At 42.5% G+C, this 22,957-nt stretch overlaps 1 protein-coding gene across 9 annotated transcripts in view; it reads left to right on the forward strand.

The window, feature by feature from the left end:
- zfhx3b (zinc finger homeobox 3b) overlaps positions 1-22,957 on the forward strand; it is a 339,235-nt gene that overhangs the window by 266,199 nt on the left and 50,079 nt on the right. For all 9 annotated transcript variants that reach the window (XM_054771463.1, XM_054771462.1, XM_054771464.1 and 6 more), the window contains one exon: positions 9,436-9,667. In XM_054771463.1, coding sequence (XP_054627438.1) covers positions 9,436-9,667 — 232 coding nt within the window. The remainder of the gene's footprint in view (positions 1-9,435; positions 9,668-22,957) is intronic.

Genomic DNA, 22,957 nt, shown 5'->3' on the forward strand with positions numbered 1-22,957 from the left:
TAATATGAGCCTGAGGAGGCGGTATTCTGTGTCTCCTTTCTACTGTTGTGTTGGCAAAAAAATGGAACAGGAGCTCAACGAATACGAGTTGGCTACAAAGCAAAGAACATGGGCCAATTTGTAATCATGACTCCTGGTTTCCCCGGAGGGCTTTTCGGGTCATGCTAACCAGTCAACTATCGGAAGTGTACGTGCAGTACTTGCTCACCTCCAGCTTAAACAAATCCTTTTCATTTATATTTGCTGACTGGCCCAGGAACTGGTAGCAATGAATCTGCATTCACGTCCATGAGATGTTTGTTCTCCCTGACTAATTGTGTTTGGGTCATGTTGCTGCTCTGCATTTAATTCATATTGACTGCATTAGTCATTTCAAGTGTTGTTTGCCTGTGCCTTAATCCAACACCCCTTCATTCCCAAACTCACCATCTCTTTGAATCACTATATGCATATGCTTCATTTAAATGTAACACACATATCAAAAAAAAATATACAGTTAGCAGAGCTAAACACACCTTCATAAACTGGTCTGAAGGAATGTATTTAGTTCTTGACACATGGCATCTAAATCATATACAGTCAATTCAGAGGTGGACTTAACTACTACATTTGAGTCACAACTTTATGTGCCTACAGGCAAACATGATCTAGGTCATTATCATTACGAACATTCCGAAAAACAGGAAGTACCGCACTGATGTCCCGCTAGCTGCACTAAATGTCATTCACTTTGAAATTGTGTCTGCTGGCCCAACTTCATAGCCAGAAGAAAGGGAGTGGTGTCAAGTGTAATAATATTAATGGATTATGGGTGCAGTCATCTTGTTGTAAAGATATTTGAGTAGTCAAAGTGTGAGTAAGTTTTCAATGAAGTGTCTTGCTCACATTCCCACACATACCCGCAATGTATTTAGTTTTTAGGAAAGCCCCTCTCAGTGGCAGAATTATGTACCGGTAATTATTCCACTAATTCCACTATCCTGGAAGGAAGTTGTGATGTTGTTTTGGAATTGCAGCAAATGAGCCAGGCAGGTCCTGATTTGTCCCGTTCACCTTCCGGATGGTACCTTTCCAACAGTTTGTTGTCTACAATTGTTGTTTGGGTGCCCCTGCTGTCTCCACCTTGCGCTTGCCCCCTGCAGGCAGACTCATTGTACTACAATTTTGTCAGGCTCCTCCCAGCATGGATTTCATAAAGCATCAGGAGGTTAAGCTGTTAATTAGCTACCTTCAGCGAAGGGCAACAGCTTGCTGATAATTTGCTTTCTCTTTTCACTTTATATTGGGATTGACATCATTTCCTGTCTGTTGTGGTGTCAGTGCGGTGTGTTACAAAAGCAAGGCCCAGCTCATTAAGAAGTGGGGAAATGTGTTGATCTGGATCCGATTACAAGTGCACATTATGTATGTATGGCCATGCTTATCCAAATGTTCCTAATGAGCGAGACCCTGGATGGTGGCGAGGGGCTCCTGTGGGCATAGGCTCAGGCTCGTTATCACCACACAGGGGCATCGATCTCAACACGGCGTGCATGCTTATCCCCCTCCTGGCCTCTCAAAGACACTGACTTGCACATGAATTATGTGGACACATTGATCATGTGATTGAGAGCCATTGTTTAGAACCCACGGTCATTATTGAAGGAGGGATTACCCAACTCTTGTTTTGTGTGTGCATATGGGCGAGTGTATTACTCAGCTACTTGTCACAGCACATATACACTCCTCTTAATTCACTTTAGATATGAAATCGCTACACAAATGTACACACGCACGCACACACACAACAACGTAAACAATCAGCACGACCCAAATGACTGCCTGCATTGATTGCCTTCCTTCCGCAATTATGTTCCCATTGTTTACTTTCTAGCATCTTACTCATTCGAACAGAATTCAATAATTATTGCTTCATTTAATGTTAAAGTAAGTAAGAGTGGTGGGTGTGGGGCACGAGTAGATGTTGTGTCTTTACACCCCCCTGCCTTCCTATCCTACTTTGTTTCACAGCCTTGTGGTAAAGGCATCCTCTCTGTGAACATCCGTCTTTACCTCACTGTCCAGAGGTCCATTTGGTTTCTCTCCCTATTCCCAAAGATGAATATGGAGCTTGTTTTTATTCACTGGTCGTGATGGATCATGTATAAGCAAGGAGAGGAAACACTTTCATGAAAAAGGACCATGACACAGATACAGAAGAGAAACGACAAGAGTGGGAATGAGATCCATGAGGCTTTATGTAGCCATTTCAGCACTGGAATACACACTCTTTTTACCGCCATAAGCTATCTTTGAGGCATGTTGCAGCTTGCTGGGCCTAATTCAAAGCAGCCACCATACTTGGCACCCGGTGGGGCCTCTGTGGTTTTAAGCTGTTGTTCGTGCTGCTGGCAGACCTGGAATCCCGGGCCAAGCTCTGCTTTGCTTCGCTAAAGAACCTGCTTTCATTCCAGGGGAATCCCGGGGTGGGAATCGAGTAACATTTAGGATACAAATGCAACAGATGGATGCAATGCAGTCATATTTTCACCTGTAATATATTTTTTTAAATCTCAACATGGAACCTCCGCATTAAAATGGATATATAATCCTGATTTATCACGTTTGGTCATTTGGCATCAGTTGTGCCAACACTTTCTCTCATGTTTTCTACTTTTGGATGGAGCAGGAAACTACACATACACTCCATAGACTTTTGCATTCCCAGAGTCGGTCTTAAACCGCAGCATTCTTTTTAAAGCTCAACAGGCAGATTTTATCCTTTCAGAGCGAAAACATTTCTCCATGTGTAAACTGCCACCATCACTTGGCAGAATGAGAAGAAAAGACACATGCTTTACTGCATGTGTCAGTTGTCTAACCTGTGTTAGTGTCCAGCTGCCATTCAATGGTGAGAGGTTGGGGGACAATTGCATAGCAATAGCAAAGCAGAGCCTCTCTGGCTCCCTAGCAGAGGACATTTGGCAGCTCCCCTACAATTGATAGCTATTTAGCTCACAGATAGTCATCTGTTTTAATGCATTAATTTTGTATTAACAGCACTGCCAAATTTAATGGTAGAAATTAGAGTATGAACTTAATGGCATGTGGTTTTGTGCACGCGCACAAGTCTGAATGTGCGTGTGAATGTGTGTATATTGATGCTCATTTTGTCTATACTTTTATGTTTGTGTGTGTGTGTGTTTGTTGTGTGCGCATGCTGTATTATAAAGCTCCATCGGGAGCCATTCTCTGGAATTACCGTCTCTCCGTCTCCCATCCACCCTTCCAGTAATACCCACCTCCATCTTGTGTGAGTTGAACTCGCTCATCAACCGCACTGTTTTGTGTTAAAGGTGCACTTTTACTTGCATGTTTAAGTGGATGGAAATGCAGATGTATGCGGTACTCCAGGTGGGTGGTGAAACTGATACAGGCGTGTGGTGCCCACTCAAAGGGCAAGGTGCACTGTGGAGATGTTAGAGAGAGGATGGGGTGGTGCCCACACCGCCCCACTACCTCTTTACCTGTAAAAGCACAGAGAAACTGCCTCAGCCTCCACAGAAAGAGGGAAGGCGCTCTATTGCAAGAGAGCTTTGACAAACCATCATAGCCTTTTAAACCTTGAACAGCCGCTCGAGTATAAACTAAAGCACTAAAGAGCGAGAACGAGAAATGAGGACATATTCTAACATGTTAAGGGGAATTAAGTTCATCTAACCCATCTTTGATTTTGGAGGACATATCACGTTGCGTAACTTGTTGAGCAATAATACATGCGTGCAGGTGTATACATACATGTATGTAGAATGCCAAGTGGTTAGCATGTTGGCCACATAGTCAGGAGATCGGGAAGACCTGGGTTCGAATCTCCGCTTGGGCATTTCTGTGTGGAGTTTGCATGTTCTCCCCGTGCATGAGCGGGTTTTCTCCGGATACTCCGGTTTCCCCCCACATTTCAAAAACATGCATGTTAGGTTAATTGGCGACTCTAAATTGTCCATTGGTATGAATGTGAGTGTGAATGGTCTATATGTGCCCTGCGACCAATCCAGGGTGTACCCCACCTCTCGGCCAAAGTCAGCTGGGATAGGCTCCAGCATACCTTAATGACCCTAATGAGGATAAGGGTGGATGGAACCTGTCAAACTTTCATGGATTCATGGATTGTTATCCTATCTTTGCACACTCAAACATCACTCATAATATTCTAATAATAATAATATTCTAATAACATTGAATAAGACCAACACTGGCCAAAGATGGAATCTTTTCCTTCAGTTCTGACATGTTCATACATCAGTGACATGCGGTGAGGTTCATGCCACTCCTTTTGGAGTTTTTTTTTTTTATTTTTAACACATTAATACACATTTCTCATGAAGAGGATTAGAAAAATAATTCAAAATAATTTGTTAAAAAAAATCAAATACTTTTTAGTCTCATTTATTTATTTTTAATTGAAAAACATCTGTGGTCTTATCTTTTATTTGGGTATGAAATAAATGCAACCAATCCGTCTTCAGGAAAGGTTCTATTTTGTTGTAAAGTAAAAGATCACATTTTTTTAAATCTTGGGCATATAATTCTCCATCTTGGAAGTCGAATCCATTAATTCATTCAGCAGACCAAAAAAAAAAAATACCTTGCATTTGACTTGCTGCTTTCCAGTTGGTACTGCTGTCAAAAAAAAAAAATGCCGGCTTTTCTTCTATATGGAAGACAGCAGTGCAAGCACCTTCCAGCTCATGCACGCCCCCACTTCTGCAGGATGGAGAGAGAACTCCAATTATATTGCCAGATTAGCAAAAATAATGATGTCACACTTACATTAAATACATTACACAGGCTGTAGAAAGTCGTGATAGGTAATAAATGTTTTTGCAACATTATATCAGTGGCGATATGATCGAAAGAGTTAGACTCTGAGTGCACTCAGACACTAGCCTGGGCTTGCGCTCTAAGCCGAGAAGACAAATATTAATATATATTTTTGTTATCATTATTTGTTTATTTTTCATCATGACAGGACTCACCTGTCTCCCCTGACCGCATGTCACTGTCATACATTCAATACCATTCATTATCACTTTCCTTATAATAGGAACCTGCTTATATATTTATACACACTTATATTGCATATTGCATATCATTATACATTTGATTGATTGTTGATGGGATCAGACAACTAATTATCATATGAACATACACAAGGACATCTACCATACCGCTGAGTGTTGAATGAATTTGCACATTTGAGGCAGGCAAACGCTGACCGAATCCATGCCGCTGACCTGGCTACAAGCTGTGCTCCACAGCACCCCCTCTGTCGGGGCCTTCATACAGTATAGTGATTAGAAAGCCCACAGCCATGCAGAACAACTCCTTCCAGCCTAACATGACTTTTTCATTAAGCTGGTAAATTCCTGCACTCCAGTTGGAGGTGATTTATCAACTCGTTGCAGATTCATAGGAAACAGACACAGGCTCTGTCTGTCTTGTGCATTATGTGAGTGCGCACATGTGAATGAGAGCTGGGGGTAGGGGTTGGTGTCAGGGGATGTGGTTTACTGTGTCCAAACTATATTTGCACATTTTCCAAAGGCAAATCAATTTGGGAGAGTTTGATCATTTCTTTCACTTCTGTCATTTTTGCCTTAGTTGATACTAAAATAGGGAGCATACAAGGCCCGCCTCATTGATCATCTTCCCTGACTCCAAGCTGCCCCCGGCTACCCGGGGTCATGGCCGGAGCAGAGGTGGTACAAGTGCTGCTTTACAGGTATAAGCGTTTGATGTCGTAGACAGAGCTACAGGCGCTGGAGCAGGCCACATTTAGCTCTGCTAAGGCCATAGTCCTGGCCAGTCAGACTCGGGGTGAATTATGGCTGATGCTGGAGCAGGCAGTCTCAGGTTTACTCCTATATAAACCCTGGGCTTTTTTATGGGAAACTATAAAACTCCCAGGATTTTTTTCCCCTACCTCCTGAGACTGGCTTTGAAGTTCTAGTCAGGTGCTGTCATTTTTTTTCAACTTGACTCTATGTAGATTTTTGGAACTGTGAGTCATTTGCAGCAGAAATTTGTTTTAATGTAAGACATCTGTTTGGCCTAAAAGCAGTTCGTATGATGGATTTGGTGTTATCTATAACCAAATCTGTCTCTCAGGTTTGTCTACCTCACTTCCAATGCAGTATTTGTGGATGGAGGTAAAGCAGCAGGGGGAGGACAGGGGGTTCCTCATAATATCCAGCAACACCTCTTCATGACATCATGGATAACTTAGAATGGGGAGAGAAAAGAGGGCACGCAGAGACAGAGACACTTTTACAATCACCTAATAAGTCTATTACACTGCACTGTGGGGCTAGAAAAAAAAAGGCGGCTGCAAAAAAAGAGCTTTCCTTTTTCCTGGAAGCAGTGTGTTAATACATATTTTAGGTGTTAAACAGACAAATATGAAACAAAAGAGAATGGAATACAATAGTCTGGAAATCCCCGTAGCAATTTTAGAATATTACCAGAAAGAAACAAACAGTAGGGGATCGCGACACAAACCTCTCAGGGAGGTTTAACATTATTAGTATGCTTTTTTTTTTTTTCTCTTTTTCTCTTTTCAGTTTGTAAGCATTTGATTTGAATGGAATGTTTAAATTGTTAATGTGTGGCAGGACATGCAGATCAGTTTCTTCTTTTTCTCTTCTAGCCTGAGGAGGAGGATAGATTTATGCTTATGTTCGAACTTGGCAATATTTGCAACTTAAACTTCAGCACAATTAATGAGACAACATGTTTGCTTAATCGCTTGGTCATACTGGGCTACATGCTCTACATGCATAGTCAGGCACATTGACTGGCCACGGCCACTGGCTACAACTGCACCATTGAAGGAGCTCCAAGAATAACTGCCTTTACAAAAATAACACATTTTAACACTATGGTTAAGGTTGTGGTTGTAGTTTAGGTGATGAAGGACTGCACTGCATCATACTGAGAGGTCTTTCTTATTCTGCCCCTCTATTTTAGCTAAATGTGTTAATAAAACACATGAATCACTTCTCACAACTGCAAACTACAGCCTCAAGAAATGTGAAAGGATAGTTTGGATTTTTTGACATGGAGTTGTATGACATCACCATCAGGAGTGTAGTCCAGCAACTGTGACTTACCCCCCATTTGGTCTCCTAAGTCCAGTTCTGGTTGGATTTTGGCGATGAAGGACATAGTTCCGCGTAATTGGGGACAAAGAGTAAAGAATATGGAGAGTAAAGAGTTAAAACAATAGGTGTTGAAAAGCGTAATACATTTGCATCACAAAAATGGCTTCTCCAAAAAAATCTGACCTCACGAAACGCTCAGCGTTATATTTGTCTCCCTTGTGTGCATTCATGTGTTTGTGATGAAGACACTCGCATCTTCTTCCTCTGTGGAAAACATACGTAAACAAGATGGCCGCAGCGTTCCGTCGCGGAAGAAGTGAGTTCATTACATACACATGAATGCACAGGCGACAGGGATATGCAGATAAGGTCAGTGTTCATGACTCCACCATAAGAAAGACACTCGGTAAACTGTCCAAGACGAAAACCACTGCTGAGTAAAAAGAACATTAAGGCTTGTCTCAATTTTCCCAGGGAACATCTTGATGATCCCTAAGACCTTTGCGAAAATAGTCTGTGGTCTGACGAGACACACTTTTTGGAAAGTGTGTGTCCCATTACATCTGGCGTAAAAGTAACGGCACGTTTCAGAAGAAGAACATCTTACCAAGAATAAAATGTGGTGGTGGTAGTGTGATGGTCTGAGGCTCTGCAGCACCTTGTAAGACATGCTGTGATAAATAGAACCATGAATTCTGCTGTCTACCAAAAAATCCTGAAGGAGAATGTTCGGCCATCTGTTCGTGGCCTCAAGCTGAAACGAACTTGAGTTCTGCAGCAGGACAATGATCCAAAACACAGCAGCAAGTCCACCTGTGAATGGCTGAAGAAAAACAAAATGAAGACTGGAGTGGCTTTGTCAAAGTCCTGACCTGAATCCTATTGAGTTGCTGAAACATGACCCTAAAAAAGGCAGTTCATCCTCGAAAACCCTCCAATGTGGCTCAAATACAACAATTCTGCAAAGACGAGTGGGCCAAAATTCCTCCACAGCGCTCATTGAGACTCATTGCAAGTTATCGTTTACGCTTTTTTGCAGCTGTTGCTGCTAATGGTGGCCCAACCCTTTGTTAGGTTGACGAGGCAATCACCTTTTCACACAGGGCCATATAGGTTTCATTTAAAAACTGCATTTTGTGTTCAGTTGTGTTGTCATTAAATAATATTTAAATGTGTTTGATAATCAACCCAACTCAAATAAATAAACATTTAAGTGTGACAAACATGCAAAAAAATAAGGCGTCAGGAAGGAGGCAAACACTTTTTCACACCACTGTATTCATGCTTGGAACATTAGTGTGTTCAAATATTACGCACTGCAAAATACTGATGTCTTTCAACGATGAATAAATGGAAGTGAAAATGATTCGAGAATTAACAGGAAACGGTGTGCTGATTGACATTGATTGCAGCCACATCAAATCCCCCAGCTGGACTCCAGAGTGTGATGTTGGGGTGTCACATGTCAGATGTGAAACAAGTGGCCATACAGGAGGGCTGATAAGAAGCAGTCAGTGTGATACTTTAGGATAATGGTCAATAAGTATCTTGCTCACACGAGGCCCAGTCTTGCATCATTGATTGAGCCATGCAGGAGGTAATTAGACTTGGTGCTCTGGCGTGACAAGACTTTGTGGCGGTATGGCATCATTTGAGGACGAGGTTTGATACCACGGGCTAAAGACATGCACGGGGGCCGCTGTTAACCCACGGAGGAAGTGACAGGGTTGACAGGTCAATACAGAGGCTGATTTACTGTCCTCTGATGGTCATCCTCCTGTTGCGGAATGTTCCGGTCGCCCTTCTGCCTTTCCGGGCCAGCGTTCCTCACTCTATGATAAAGCTGGGATTTAACTCGCCTTGATCAATATTTAGTATCCCATGCGTGAAACAGGCAGATGTTTGGAGTTTCCTTTTCAGAGGCGGGAGGCTTGTGTTGAGTGAAGGGAATCAATGCTCTTTTCCGTCTGCTCCGCTGTCGAGCTCACAGCCTCAGAAGAGTGGCTGATGCCATTGCTATCCGCCCATGAGATTTGTGTGCCCCCCCAAGGCCTCTCCTGTCCTGTTAGCGTGCTGATACAGACACTCAATGCAGACAAAGTGCGCAGTCCAAACAGTTGTCCTGAAGTGGAAGAGGTCTGGATGTTAAACAACAGGACTGTGATTGGAAATTGATTTGTTCATTTGCCAACAGTGTGAGCAAAAGTGCCATCCTTATGAACCGCTTTCGCTGTCTGTCCTCCTCCTTGCCTCACGCTTTATCTCTCTCTTGCTCTTTCTCCATTCCCTCCCACAGCACCTGCAGCAGCACGAAAACGCGGTGGATGGTGATGCCTGCTACTACCACTGCGTGCTGTGCAACTACTCCACCAAGGCCAAGCTCAACCTGATCCAGCATGTGCGTTCCATGAAGCACCAGCGCAGCGAGAGCCTCAGGAAGCTGCAGCGCTTACAGAAGGGCCTGCCGGAGGACGATGAAGACCTTAGCTCCATCTTCACCATCCGCAAATGCCCCTCGTCAGATACAGGTCAGAACTCTTTTCATACAGCCGCTCCTCACCTCCGTTTTACATACACTCGATGGACAAACGTTTTGGGTCAACTGACCGTTACAGCTACAGTAAAATTGAAAGAAAATAGAGTTTGTCCCCATTTTGCAGATATAACAGCTTCCAATCTGATGGGAAGACTTTCTACAAGATGCTTTAATGTCTCTGTGGGAATTGTGCATTTGTGCAGTCAAAAGTCACCGATGTTGGCGCTGAGAGAGGACCTGCTCCCTCTCGATGGCTGTTGTAATTCATCCCAAAGATGGAGTTGAGTTCAGGGCTCTCACGTTTCTCCACAACAAACTCGTGCCTTTTTGGACACTGGAGCAGAAAAGCAACTTCTCCAAACTGTTCCCCAAGTTTGCTCAAAATGTTCCAAAAGATTCAGGAACTAAGGACGCTAGACCAATGATGGAGTTGTTAATTGATAACAAGAAATATTGCAATTTTGTCCTCTTTTCGGCTTGTGATTAAGCTGTGTATTCATTTGCGTCTCAGACATTAAACTCATAATGCCTCAGATGTTCTCCCAGTTCGAGCAAGAATGCAAGCTACGTACATTTTCGTTATATCAATAACCTATAGGTAAAAGCACTTGAGGTGAAGAGGTCCCTGACAATTAGCAGAGCTGTCGTTAGCATCTATTTAAGACACTGGGTGACAGTGCATACATGTTAGAGAAGGGGGGGCTGTAACAACAAAAAGCAGCTGCAGCAATAAGAAGACCAACAGTAGACACAACCCACTTGCAAGACTAAAACAAAGTGCCCAGACTGCTCGTTTATTATGGACTGATTAGGATGAGCGAACTGTGGTCAATTAACACGCTTTCTTAGCCGAGATTTGGTTTTCTAATCACTTTAACTTGGGTAACCCCACAAAGGGGCCCTATTGTGCATCCCAGCAAGAGGGAACCATTATGTCCCTTGCACACATACTCACTGTCTCTCTTATGGAGGGAAAAAATGCCAGCCTGTGAAGATGCTTTGTTCCATGGAGGCAGGGATAATGAAGCCAGCGGCCGGGAAATTGCGCAAAAGGCAGCCACAGATCTGAAGCAAATCATTAGAGAACATATTTAGTGGAGCAATTAGGGACAATTAAGCTTTCTGCTCACTGCACTCCAAATATGTTAATGACTACAGTACAGTGGACAAGCCAACATGTGAAGGCAGGAGGAAAGGCTATTTGGGTTAAAAGGGTTGGGAATTTACTTTGCCTCTCTTGTTACGATGGGATGAAGGCGCAGTTTGCACTTACATGATTTTTTTTTTCTTAGCGTACAAATCATATCTTTCTTTTCTTATTATTCAGTGTTGGATGTAGTTGATGCTCATGTTTGATTCTATGTGGGGGATGAAAACACGGGCGAGTGTTCGTCTTTGACCCACGCCAAAGTCAACTCTGAACCCGTCCGCCACGCACTGAGCTCCCCCTAGGATCGAACACGCAGCACCGGATCACATTTAAAGAACACACACAAGTATGAATCTTACAGTATGTCTTAAATGGCTTATTTTCTCTTTGTATGTCTACTGTAGTGGGTAATACCAGTGGAAGGTGATTATAGGGGTGTTAGGTCATGTCTAGAGGGCTCTAATAATGTTACAAACCGGATTTAGGTGGTCATAAACAAGTTTTCTATGCTCTATGAAAATCCATCCATCTTCTATCCTCACTAGGGTCGTGGGTATGCTGGAGCCTATCCCAGCTGACTTCGGGTGAGAGGCGGAGTACACCCTGGACTGGTCGCCAGCCAATCACAGGGCGCATATAGACAAACAACCATTCACACTCACATTCAAACCTATGGACAATTTAGAGTCGCATGTTTTTGGAATGTGGGAGGAAACCGGAGTACCCGGAGAAAACCCACGCACGCACGGGGGAGAACATGCATACTCCACACAGAGATGCTCTATGAAAATATTCCATTTGTTAATAATAAATCCTACTTTGCGGAAATTCACTTATCACAGTCAGATCTAGAATGACTTAACTGAGGGACGCCTCTAGACACCTTTATGTGCAACTTGAAAGCCCAGTTTACAACAAGCAGTACTTTACAAGTACTTTACAAGTACCAGTCTCTAATAGTAATGGAATGGGACAAACACAAAACACATTTAAAACACCAGCAGCACACAGTGTTGTTGCTTTTGCTGTGATCAGTAGTAAAAATATTGCACCTTGGTTTGTGCTGAAAAGTATATTTGTGAGGATAATGTCAGTGTGCAGCACCGTACTGTGCCACATTCCTATTCTTTCTTAATGACAGTCGTCCCTCAATGCAACACGTCTTTTCAAAAATAAATGAATAAATGATCACTGTTTTGTGGTTGAATATGGCCTATTATTAGTAAAACAAATTATGCATATTTAAGAAAATTGCAAGTATTCTTGGCCTAAATCAAGCATTTTGAAACATAAAAATGGCTAAATGCATGAAAATAGAAATATAAGCGATTCAAAAGACGTGCTGTAGTGTAATACCTGTGACTCGTGTGCGCCTTTAAACCAGTGGGTCCCGGGAAGTGACGTGTTCGACGTCAGCTAGCTAGGTTTGACTGTGTTTAGCTGATTGTTAGCAGCAGCGTCTTTGGTTAGCAGTGTGGAGAGAGCAGCGACTGGCGTGGGTTGTGGCCGACTGCAGCTCCTGTGTGACTGTTCACTGCATGTGTGTTCTCTGCTTGTTAATAAAGATGGAAGTGCATTGTGAGTCTCTCCTTAACCCCGAGCATTCGCGTTACATTGATGAGACTATAGCCACTGCAGGAAGTATGTTGTCAGTGCTAACGGGTGAGTCTACAGTATGTTATGTCTTATTTATGTCTAAGATGTCTTATTTTTAACTGCGATAGACAAGGGATTACTGTAATCAGTGGGTTACATACTACATGTGTTTTTGTAGTCAATATAGTGATGACCGTGCGCACATGAGTAGCTGATGGCAAACACTTCAAAAATGCTTTGAATGGTGCAATTCAGTCATTAAAGTAGGTATAAAATGGTCAAGTAGCTAAAACTAATGTTGTCTTAAAAAGACTGCATCGTGCATGACCTTTTCACTGGGCCATTGCCTTGAGAGCCAATGCCTCAGTCATGTGATTTGAGTGTGCCTTGTAGGTTTTGAGTGTTTTTAATTGTGTTCTGATGGTGCAACCCACCCAAAGTAAGGCCTCCTTCAGTAAATAACCTCTGCAGTGGTCTGGACTTGATGAAAAACTCATGTCGCTGGCTCCACGCTTATTAATAGTCTGAATAAACGGACAGATTGTACCACAAAGTAAACCAAAAAAGCAGCACAACTGTATTTGTGTTCTGTTTGCTCCACATTGGCAAGAACAGGATTAGTGTGGCAATAGTTGCAAAAGCCAAAACGACTGCAGCAAATTGTAAGCCTCTAACTGTTGTGAAAATAGAGGTGGTTTAAATGTCTGTCCCTGTAAACTTTTATTCTACTCGGCAAGTTCCTGCAGTGTAATATTGCCTATAAACTAACCCAGACCTCCTCTTAGCTCCGCCCCCTCACAGGGCCAACCCTTTTATTCGCTCTTAGTGTAATATTTAATTTCCTCTCCATTAGTACTTCTGCGACACATGGCTCTCTTTTGTGGTTGAAGCATAGTTGCTAAAGCGGTGAAACATTGCCTGGCTTGTTAAAACAAAGTTGCCCCTGGATTTGCGGGTCACCTAGACGGTAATTCCCTGGCCTGCTGCTGTTTTGTGATTCTATGAGTAGTTGCTGCTTGCTTCCCCCTCCCCAGAAAAACATTAAAGACACACTACACAATGGTGTAGCTGAGGGGAACTAAGACTCATTTCTTTAAATAGTCAACGGATACCTTTCTGTGACATTTCCATGAGTAATGGAGTGAATGAGATGGGCCCGTGTGCAGACCTTGTGTGTGTTTTACATCCATTCACTTTGCATATTAATGCTCCCAATGAGGGTGCAGGAAATACAGACTCAAGGGATTTGGTGCCACATATCCCCTCCAAGCTGGATGTCTGAGGAGAGCAAATACAGCAGAAATGAGCTTCTTTCCAATTAAACTTACACAGGAATAAAGGCTTGCATTGTTTTAACTCTTACTCATACTGACAATGTGCTGCTGAGGCAAGTGGCTCGGTGGCCCCGCCTCCATTTGTCTTCTTTAACCCTTTATCTAGGGGCGAAACAAAGGAGGCCTCAGTGGGAGCCCAGCCACACAGCTGCCCTTTGTGCAGAGACGCCTGACTATAAAAGCCAGTTTTGACTACAACCAGCGCACACACTAGAATAGACCATTAGCAGAAATACACTTAGCGTCCATTTAATTAGGCACACCCGGTATACAACAGGCCTCCTTTCTTGAGTTGTGCACATGCTGATTCATATACTTAAGACATTTACATGGTAAGCAATGCACAAAGGATATTCTGAGAGGTTAAAGAAACATGAAACCCTCGCAGTCACAGTGTTTCTTTGTAGACGTATGTTTAAACACTCACTAGACACAACATAAGGCACACCTGCACAATCCAAAGAGCTACAATACCAGAGCTGCTTTACTAATACCTGTATATCAGCACTCAACTTGTATTAAACACTGTCAGAAGTATTCATTTAATAATATATTTGTTATTGTGGTTGCAGTTTGTAGCAGCACACTAAGTTTCTAGTTTTGGTTTTCTTATTTAGCTACAGGAGAGACTCAACATATTCAAAACACCTCTCCGTATGATCACAGGAAATGCAACTCAATAAGTAACTCTTTCAATAAACATATACATCCATCTATGTAAAGCAGTTGTTGTTCTCAGTGGTTGTGGCCGTGCCTAATGAAGTGTTAATTTAGTATATACTGTATGTATTAAAATGTGTTGCCTATTTGTGTGGGAACCAAAGTGTGACATATATCATGACCCTGCTTTGTTAAGTTCACCAGAGCATACAACTCACTGACACAATGAGGTTCCTCTTTTTTTTTTTTTTACATTTAATCAACTTTTTAAGCTGAGAACAAAATGAGACCATTCCATTAAAAAGAAAATGCACTGATGGATGTACTACTGCAAGATATATTTTCTCTGTTAAGAAAACATTTAATAAGGCTAAATATATTTATAGTGGTAATACAGATACAGTATGTGTGTGTGTGTGTGTGTGTGAAGGAAGCATAGCTGGAGAACAAACGTGGCTGACAGTGGATTAGCTTCTGCTGTAAATCCGCCACAGTCACAGATGGCAGGCTCTTGATCTCTGGGCTGTGACGGCTTGGCTCTCAGCGCAGAAGGAAATCCCTGCCTCTGCGCGCAGAGGAGGCCATGGAGGGAGAGGGGTGGAGCTGGGCTGCCTGGAAAGCCAAAAGTCATTGTTAGCAAAGTGTGCAGACACAGAGGCCTGGGGTCTTCAAGGGCAAAGACTGGCTTGGAGAGGGCCGATAAGACTGTGACCCTGCAGTTGTTTCATGCAGCACAGCAGCACAGCTTGTAAGTGGAGCCTAAACCTCCTGTTTAGATCAGTGTTACTTTTAATGACCAGTTTGAGAAACTGGGCAGTGGAGCCATGTGCATTATTAAATGGAAATGAGACGAAAGGATGCATACAAATGACTGCATAATAGTGGTATCCAAAATGAGATCCATTACTTGTTTCGCTAAAAGGGGTGCACTTCCAGGGTCACACACCTAATAGAGAGGCCTGTCCTGACAACAGGCGCATTTCTCTTCTCTCCCCCCTTTGTCTCATGCATAATTCTTGAGACATTCAAAAAGCTGCAAAATAGGCAGTGACATGGAATAAATGCACTAATCAAGCAAATGCAGGAAAGTCACGAGCTGGTCACATGCTTTCAGGAGCAACACACAGGATGTGTTAACAAATGATTGTCTATGCATCCTTTTGTGTCGTTCCCTCACACAACATGCCAGCCGACCCTGTGCTGCTGTTATAGTTCAGCTGTCCAGTAGCTACCTACTGTACAGCTGCACCAGCCAGGTAATGTCAGAGTAGAGCCAAGCCACGCTCTGATGCCGTGCAAGGGTTCATAGCTAACCTTTTTCCCTGCAGAGATGAGAGTGAAACAGATGGTAAACATTTCTGGAATGTCCTCCTTAATTCATGCCTGTTAAAGTGCAAAGCAAACCTTTCCAGAAACAGGATATTGTAGCCCCTAACCACCAGACCGCTTCTCTTTGCCACATTATGGCCAATCTGAAGGTAAGTTGTATCGTCAGACAGTGGTGCAATGTGCTTTTAATAAAGGCGGGGAATCGCCCTGGTGATGCAGAGTGGATATGAGGATGAAGACTGTGCGGGCCAGGATGAGTCGGGGCCCCAGAGGGGCCTGCAGCTCATTCAGACCTCCGTCAGCCGCCTGCCTCCTAATCCTTGTCCGAAGGGCATCTAGGCAGCGTAGGAAATTGTTTGCTGTCCACGGAACGTGCCAGGAAATTCATAAATACCTTTTTACTTTTCATTTTGAAAATATTACAAAAGTCCAGACGTTTATTAAAAAGCCAAAATGATGGCTTTAAAGACTTACCTGTCAGTGTTTGCATGACCCTTCTGCTCCACCTAATACAAGCAAGTCTTCTCTTCCCTCTTCTCTTCTCTTCTTTGGGCTGAATCACATTCTGTAATAGCACATTAACCAGAAAGTAACCATACTATTCTGAGAAAGGCACTGAAAATATCCTTGTGTTGTTTTGGCTGCTTGAAATGTGGATGATTCTTTAAAAGACTCTTAGTTTAAAAGTTTCGTTTCATTAGCTGCTGTCTATGAGATTGTGAGGTAACATGCGTGTATTCTTACTAATCCGGCTGCTGTGCACAGGCTTTGACATGCAGTTTTACTTTTCCAGACATTGAATTCAACTTCAGCATGTGTGTTGTGTCTAGTTTTACGCCATTTATGCTGCATACAAGTAACCTCTTACACTGGCACACCAACACCGAGTATGAGCATACACATGGTGTCAAATTGGGAGGTTGCTGGAGACTCTGCCTGTCATCAAGCCCATTTTCAGAGGAGCCTGGCAGCACATTATAATATTGGTTTCCCCGGCTCGTCATTGCCAGACATTCTCATTGAAAACTGATCCGAAAGATAGACAGTCCATCAGGAGACAGTCGTCTCATTTGTTCTTAGGTGTTAATGAGTTCTATTTTCAGGCCCAGAGGTGGTGGTGGTGGTGGTGGTGGTGGTGTGAGCTGCTGGACTGTAGGATCAGGAGTGGAAGGAGGTAATGCAAGGAGCCCTGCTGGCCCACACGCCACTCACACAGACTGACCGCAACCCCCATAGGGGCTGTCACTCAGCGGTGCAGGATGGAAGTCAGTGGTTCAAGACAGACAGAGATAGTGGAAGAGGGAATAGGTTGGGTGACAAAGACGTGATGGTGGTGATGGTTTGAATTATATTACCTAGAAGCATCCATGTCTGTCGCATACTTACTACTTGCAATGAAGGAAGAAGTGAGATTGTCTAAAGAGGACAACCATCGCTATTCTGTGGACTAAACTTGATTTGCTTCGGAGTGCTAACATCGCTTGGGTATTGAGTGAACAGTGGTGCATGCAGTCAAAATTGGGTCTCTCAATTTGGCCATAGGCACCATAAGAGAAGAAGTATAGCTCAACTTTGGGAACTATTGAGTTAAATCCAGGAAAGTTTTATTTAAGCATTTTTAATAAGGCTGTTTGTGCTCCCCAAGAGATGTGTTGGATCAAAGGGCGCGATCTGTACTATGGATGAGCTCACCCTTGCGCCCAGAGGAGACGACTGGCCTCGCTGACAGCCAAACAAAACCAGAGAGTGAAGGATGCCCTCTGCAGCAGCATGTTGCCCTCACACTTCCAAGGCCCCAGTAGAATGAAGCCAGATGAAACAAAGACTTATGTGAAAGCGCAGACGTTGTGATTCATTATCCACCCTGACACATGAGCCTGAGCAGCACGTACAAGTGTAAAACATCCCTACAGCCAAACAACATAACCTCCAACATGGTGGATTCACACGCAAGCTTAAAACACACACACACACGTGTCCTTGTCTCACATTAGTAAAATGAGTCCTCTCCAGTCCTCAAAAGCTGCGATGGGAGAGGTGCAGGAATAATTTAGCAGTGAACCTCTCCATACCTGTGGGCGTGAGCACCAGTCATTGATTCACGCCATGGCCGCCAGCTCAGCACCTGAGGAGGGAAGAGGAGGAGGGTGCATGTAGAGAAATGGATGAGTTTGACTAAAAAAATCACAAAATGGAGTGGGAGGAAAGCTGTGCTGTACGTCAGGTCAGCGATGGTGGAGAATGGCATTTAAGGTGACTCCACAGATAATGGAATATATTCTAACTGTCCCACCTTTATGCCCCCTGCTAATTCTGCCTCCCTCTTTAGGTATCTATCAACACCCCTGGCATACTAAGCACTATTCTGCCATAGGTGACATTAGTGTTGGCCTGTCAGGGGACTGAAATCGTCATTATTTAGATTCCAAAGCCAAGCTAATGCCTATGTCGTAACTAAAAAACACTGTTGCACAAGTATCTTCAGTTGTGAGATGGCTACAGGCTAGCAAGCAGTATTATTATTTGTTAAAGACCAGAAATGGGCATTTTGAGGGCATGAACCAGATGCGAGCACAGTTCCAGTGATAATGAGGCAATATTGTAAAGGTTTATTGTGTACTCGCATACATTTTAAGTTTGAACTACTTGCAGCGTGACTGTGATCAGAAAGACTCAAGATTTTGTGTGTAGCCACTCCCCAAAATGTGCATGTGAAGGGTTGGTGGACACATTGCATATCTCTTTCACTTGCATGTACTGGCAATAGTGGCTACAGGTACACCCGCAGGACATTTAATATTACAAACACCTCTCCCCATGTGTACGTGGTTTTCTCCGGGTACTCTGGTTTCCTCCCACATTCCAAAAACATGCATGTTAGGTTAATAGCCGACTCTAAATTGTCCATAGGTATGAATGTGAGTGTGAATGGTTGTTTGTCTATATGTGCCCTGTGATTGGCTGGTGATCAGTCCAGGCTGTACCCCGCTTCTCGTCCAAGGTCAGCTGGGATAGGCTCCAGCATACCCCCGCGACCCTAATGAGGATAAGCGACATAGAAAATGAATAGATGGACAAACACCTCTCAGTAAGATGCAATGCAATTTTACACTAAACAAAATGTCATAAACTGGGTTAGGTATGGGTACCGAAAACAGTACTTTTATAGGCACCTACCGAATTTCGTTGGTACTACCAAACATCGAGTCATGTAAAATCAAAAGTTGCCGTGTTTTGGTACCTAAACATCCATCTCCGTTGTGTTAAGCAGGAAAGATTTCTATTGAATAAAGATATGTATTTGTATTATTTTGTTGTATTCATTTTGTTATCTTGAACTCAAATATTAATTATTGAGCAATTTGTTTTCCATATATTGGTGTTACTCCATAACAGGTATCGAATTAAATTTAAGTTTGTGTCAAATTGTACAAAAATCATTTCAAACAAATAAAGACCAAAAAAAAAAAAAAAATCCGCCCAAAAGTTTATTTTTTAATAATTACCAGAGGCTTTTGGAATTGCCTAACAGCAGCTTTGGTTAATCCATCTGATCGGTATTGGTATCGGCCCATCTCAGTCATGAATGATCAGTTTCGGATTCGGCCTGATCGGAGCATCCCTAATTTTTAATCCATCCTCTTTTACTCATTTGTTTTAATTTTATTTGCCATCCATGGACCCCCGTCACGCAATTTTACTCAAAGGGGACGGGAATTACGTAGAGCCGGTTTTAGCTGAAGTTAAGGGTTTTCATGTTGAAGAAATTTCTGAAGCAACTGCAATGTTACAATGCAAACAGTTGGATTGGTTGTTTGATCTATTTTTTTAAGTTTACATATAGAGAGATGATTATTCATTCATTTTCTATGCCGCTAGTCCTCACTAGGGTTGCGGGGGGGCATGCGGCCTATCCCAGCTGACTTTGAGCGAGAGGCAAGGTAGACCCTGGTCTGGTCGCCAGCCAATCGCAGGGCACATATTGATAGAAAAATATCTTTAAAAAATAAAATTTGTAAATTTGCATTTATTACCATACAAACACACATTAAAGTACCGAACATTGGTACTGTTGAGTATCGGTACCAATGTACCATGACCTTGTAGCGATACTGTATCGGTTGAAATGTAAAAGGTTCCTATCCCTACATAGGATTATACAATAAACCATTTCAAAAATTGTAAGAATTTACATTTTCTACTGTTGCATCTTTAGGAAGTTGTTTATTTTTTCTTTGATGTATTGTTGTTAAGCAAATTTGGAGCGGCCGGACTGGAGCAGGAGGGGATGGAGAAGAAGAAAAAAGGAAACAGACGGAAAGGACAAAATCATATCAACCACAGTGATAATACTGCATTGAAACAGTCATACATATTAGCAGTAATAGTTGTAATGACATGATTAACTATGATAGTGAACAGAATGACATGAACTTCTAAGTAGTGCTTCAAAATTCATTGCAAACAACCATTAAAGTGAAATAGGCTATTCATCAGCAGATCAAAAGTTTAAGACCCCAGGCTTTAAAAGCCAAATTCTTGGCAAAGGAATGGCATGTGGATTTGATGTCACAAACACGGTCGGATTGTTGAGCTGCATAAGCAAGGTTTCTCGCAGTGTGCCGTTGCTGCTGAGGTTGGAAGCAGTAAGACTTGACAGATTTCTTGAAAGATTCTGACGGTTATGGAACAAAAAAGTGGTAGAAGTGGTAGACCCAAACAAATGTCACCGGCCCGGCGCAGGAGGATCACGGCATGTGGCAATCTTCGGTCCAATAACCATCAGTCGGCATCTGCGAGAAAAAGGTTTAAGTATCTTCAAAGCTTTTGTCTTCTTCAACACCACAAAATTGCCTTTTTGGGGTTTGCATGAGAGCATCAAACATGGGACATTGAAAGTTGGTAGGAAGTTGCCTTCACTGATGAGAAAAAAATGTAACCTTGACGGTCCTGATGTCTTACGTTACTGGCATAAAAAGAAGGTCCCACCTGACATGTTTTCCACACGGCATAGTGGAGCAGGGGCCATCATGATCTGGGGTTGCTTCTTCCTTAAATGGAACAACAAAGCTTCACGTTGTGCAGGGGCGTCAAACGACGTTTTCAAAAATGGACATCAGTTCCAGATGCCCTCTGTGAAGCTATCTTCACTACCTGGTGCAACATACTCCTGGAAACGCTGGCATCAAGCATGCCGAAACACAGAATGGCGTAGCTACTCATTACCGAGTCCTTTTTTGAAAACGTTTTTTATTTTAAGGGGATTTGTTAGGTTTTTTTTTTTAGTTATGGTTCTAAACTTTTGATCAGCTGATGATCAGTTTGTTGTTTGCATTCAATTGTCGTTCATTCATTCAATGAATTTTTGAATGAATGCAATAAATATAAATTTCTTCCTTACAGATGTTTTTTGTGTCACTCCAATTTGTTCTTTTTTTTTTTTTTTTACATTTTGAATCTCTACTGAGAACCTCCTTAAGATTCAACAGTGCAAAATGTAAATTCTTGCAATCTTTCACTTGGTCTCAACATTTTGATCAGGAGTAAATAAAGCTGAATTTTTTGATCAATCTCACACTCGCATTGGACCTCATTAAAATGTGTGGGTGTGACTAATCTTGTGGTCAATGAGTGTAGATTTTGCAAGACACAAAAGTGCATGTGTGTTCAGCATTAACACACTTCATCTTGCACAGGAAACCGAGAACAGGATAAACAGCACTTTACTTGCAGCTTAAGCACAAAAAGTTTGTGTACATAATAAGCAAACGGCTGCCGAAGTGCAAGTTAGCTAAACACCCTGTTAGCTGAGTATCCTTTCAATGTGGGATTGCAAATATATTCATATTCTTCAAAGATGTCACGTCCTTTAAAACCAATACATCAGTTTATTAATAGAAGGAAATGTGGATATGTTTGAAACAAGTCGAAAAAACTCATTCTAAGCATTGAGATGCATAATCCACTGTTTAAAAAGCAAGCAAAGGTCAATTTTCATGCTACTTGCTCAGTAAGCAAACAGGAGAGCGCATCGATTCAGTTGAGCTGCAGTGCACTGTTGAGAGGGAAGGCCTTGCCATTTCTGTCCCTCCGTGTGACTTAGAGCGAGGGATGCTACATCAAAATACTTCCCATTGAGGATTGCCAGTCTCGCTTTGTGGACGTTGTTGCGATGCAATGATTTTTGTTAACTCTTGAAATAAGCATGCTGATGTTTCCCCACCAACATAAGATAATGAATTATTCAACTTAGAAATGGCAAATTTAAAAAAAAAAATACTCATTGATGTACTGAGTGGAGTGTTTACAAGGATAAAATGCTTAGCAGTTACATATTAATTTTATGGAACACGGTTTTTCCTCTAATTACTTCAGGATGATCTGAAACATGCCTTATTTACATTTATTACTATGAATGGGAGAGGCAGGTATGCAGGGATCTTTGTAAATATCTTGATGGATTGTGTAAACGTAATACAAATATCATATGCAGAGTTCCTTCATGTAGCCTCAGTGCAATAATATTGAGCAAAAGTCTTTTTTGTTCATGTCGGCTACATTTTGAGCGTGACTATTTGCATGTTATGTTTATCTGTCATGAAAATGTGCCTGATGTGTGCAGGTGGACTGGAAATGAGAGCCTGGCATGTATACGCTAAATATTTCAAGCACTTGGGAAAGTGAGATGGGGCACATGTTGGTGTGCGAGGCGTACAATGGTGAACAGAGCAACGTGTTGGCGTCCATGTCACATGTCATCGCCAGGCCAGAGGCCTAATGTTCTGAAGAGAGATTTAAGGTGGCACAGGGGCCGGTAGTCCAAATTAGGAAAAATGGGCTGTTTTGTCATGTAAAACTGTGCAAAAGAATCTAATTGGGTGGGGGAGCACAAAATGGCAATGGTGTCTTTGTTTAAGGGCCCTCTGCAGTCACTTTGCCAGATCTATTGTGCAATAGCCACAATAGCATTAGTTTTTGCGCTGCTTTTCTTTGCCTCTCTGCAGTCAGCTCATATCCGTTCCACTCTGTCTCCTTGCTTCACTTCCACGCTCCACGAGGACCGAAGAAGTGGCTCAGAAACATGCCCCCACATCACAATCACCTCACACTTGTCTGTCCCCTCCTTACTCACCATCACCATCCTCAGGCTTGGGCTGCCCTTCGTATCGATGATCTTGAAACAGGATTTGCTTGCATTTTTCAGTTTAACACC

This window comes from Dunckerocampus dactyliophorus, chromosome 3 (assembly GCF_027744805.1).
Source record: "Dunckerocampus dactyliophorus isolate RoL2022-P2 chromosome 3, RoL_Ddac_1.1, whole genome shotgun sequence".
NCBI classification, from domain to species: domain Eukaryota; kingdom Metazoa; phylum Chordata; class Actinopteri; order Syngnathiformes; family Syngnathidae; genus Dunckerocampus; species Dunckerocampus dactyliophorus.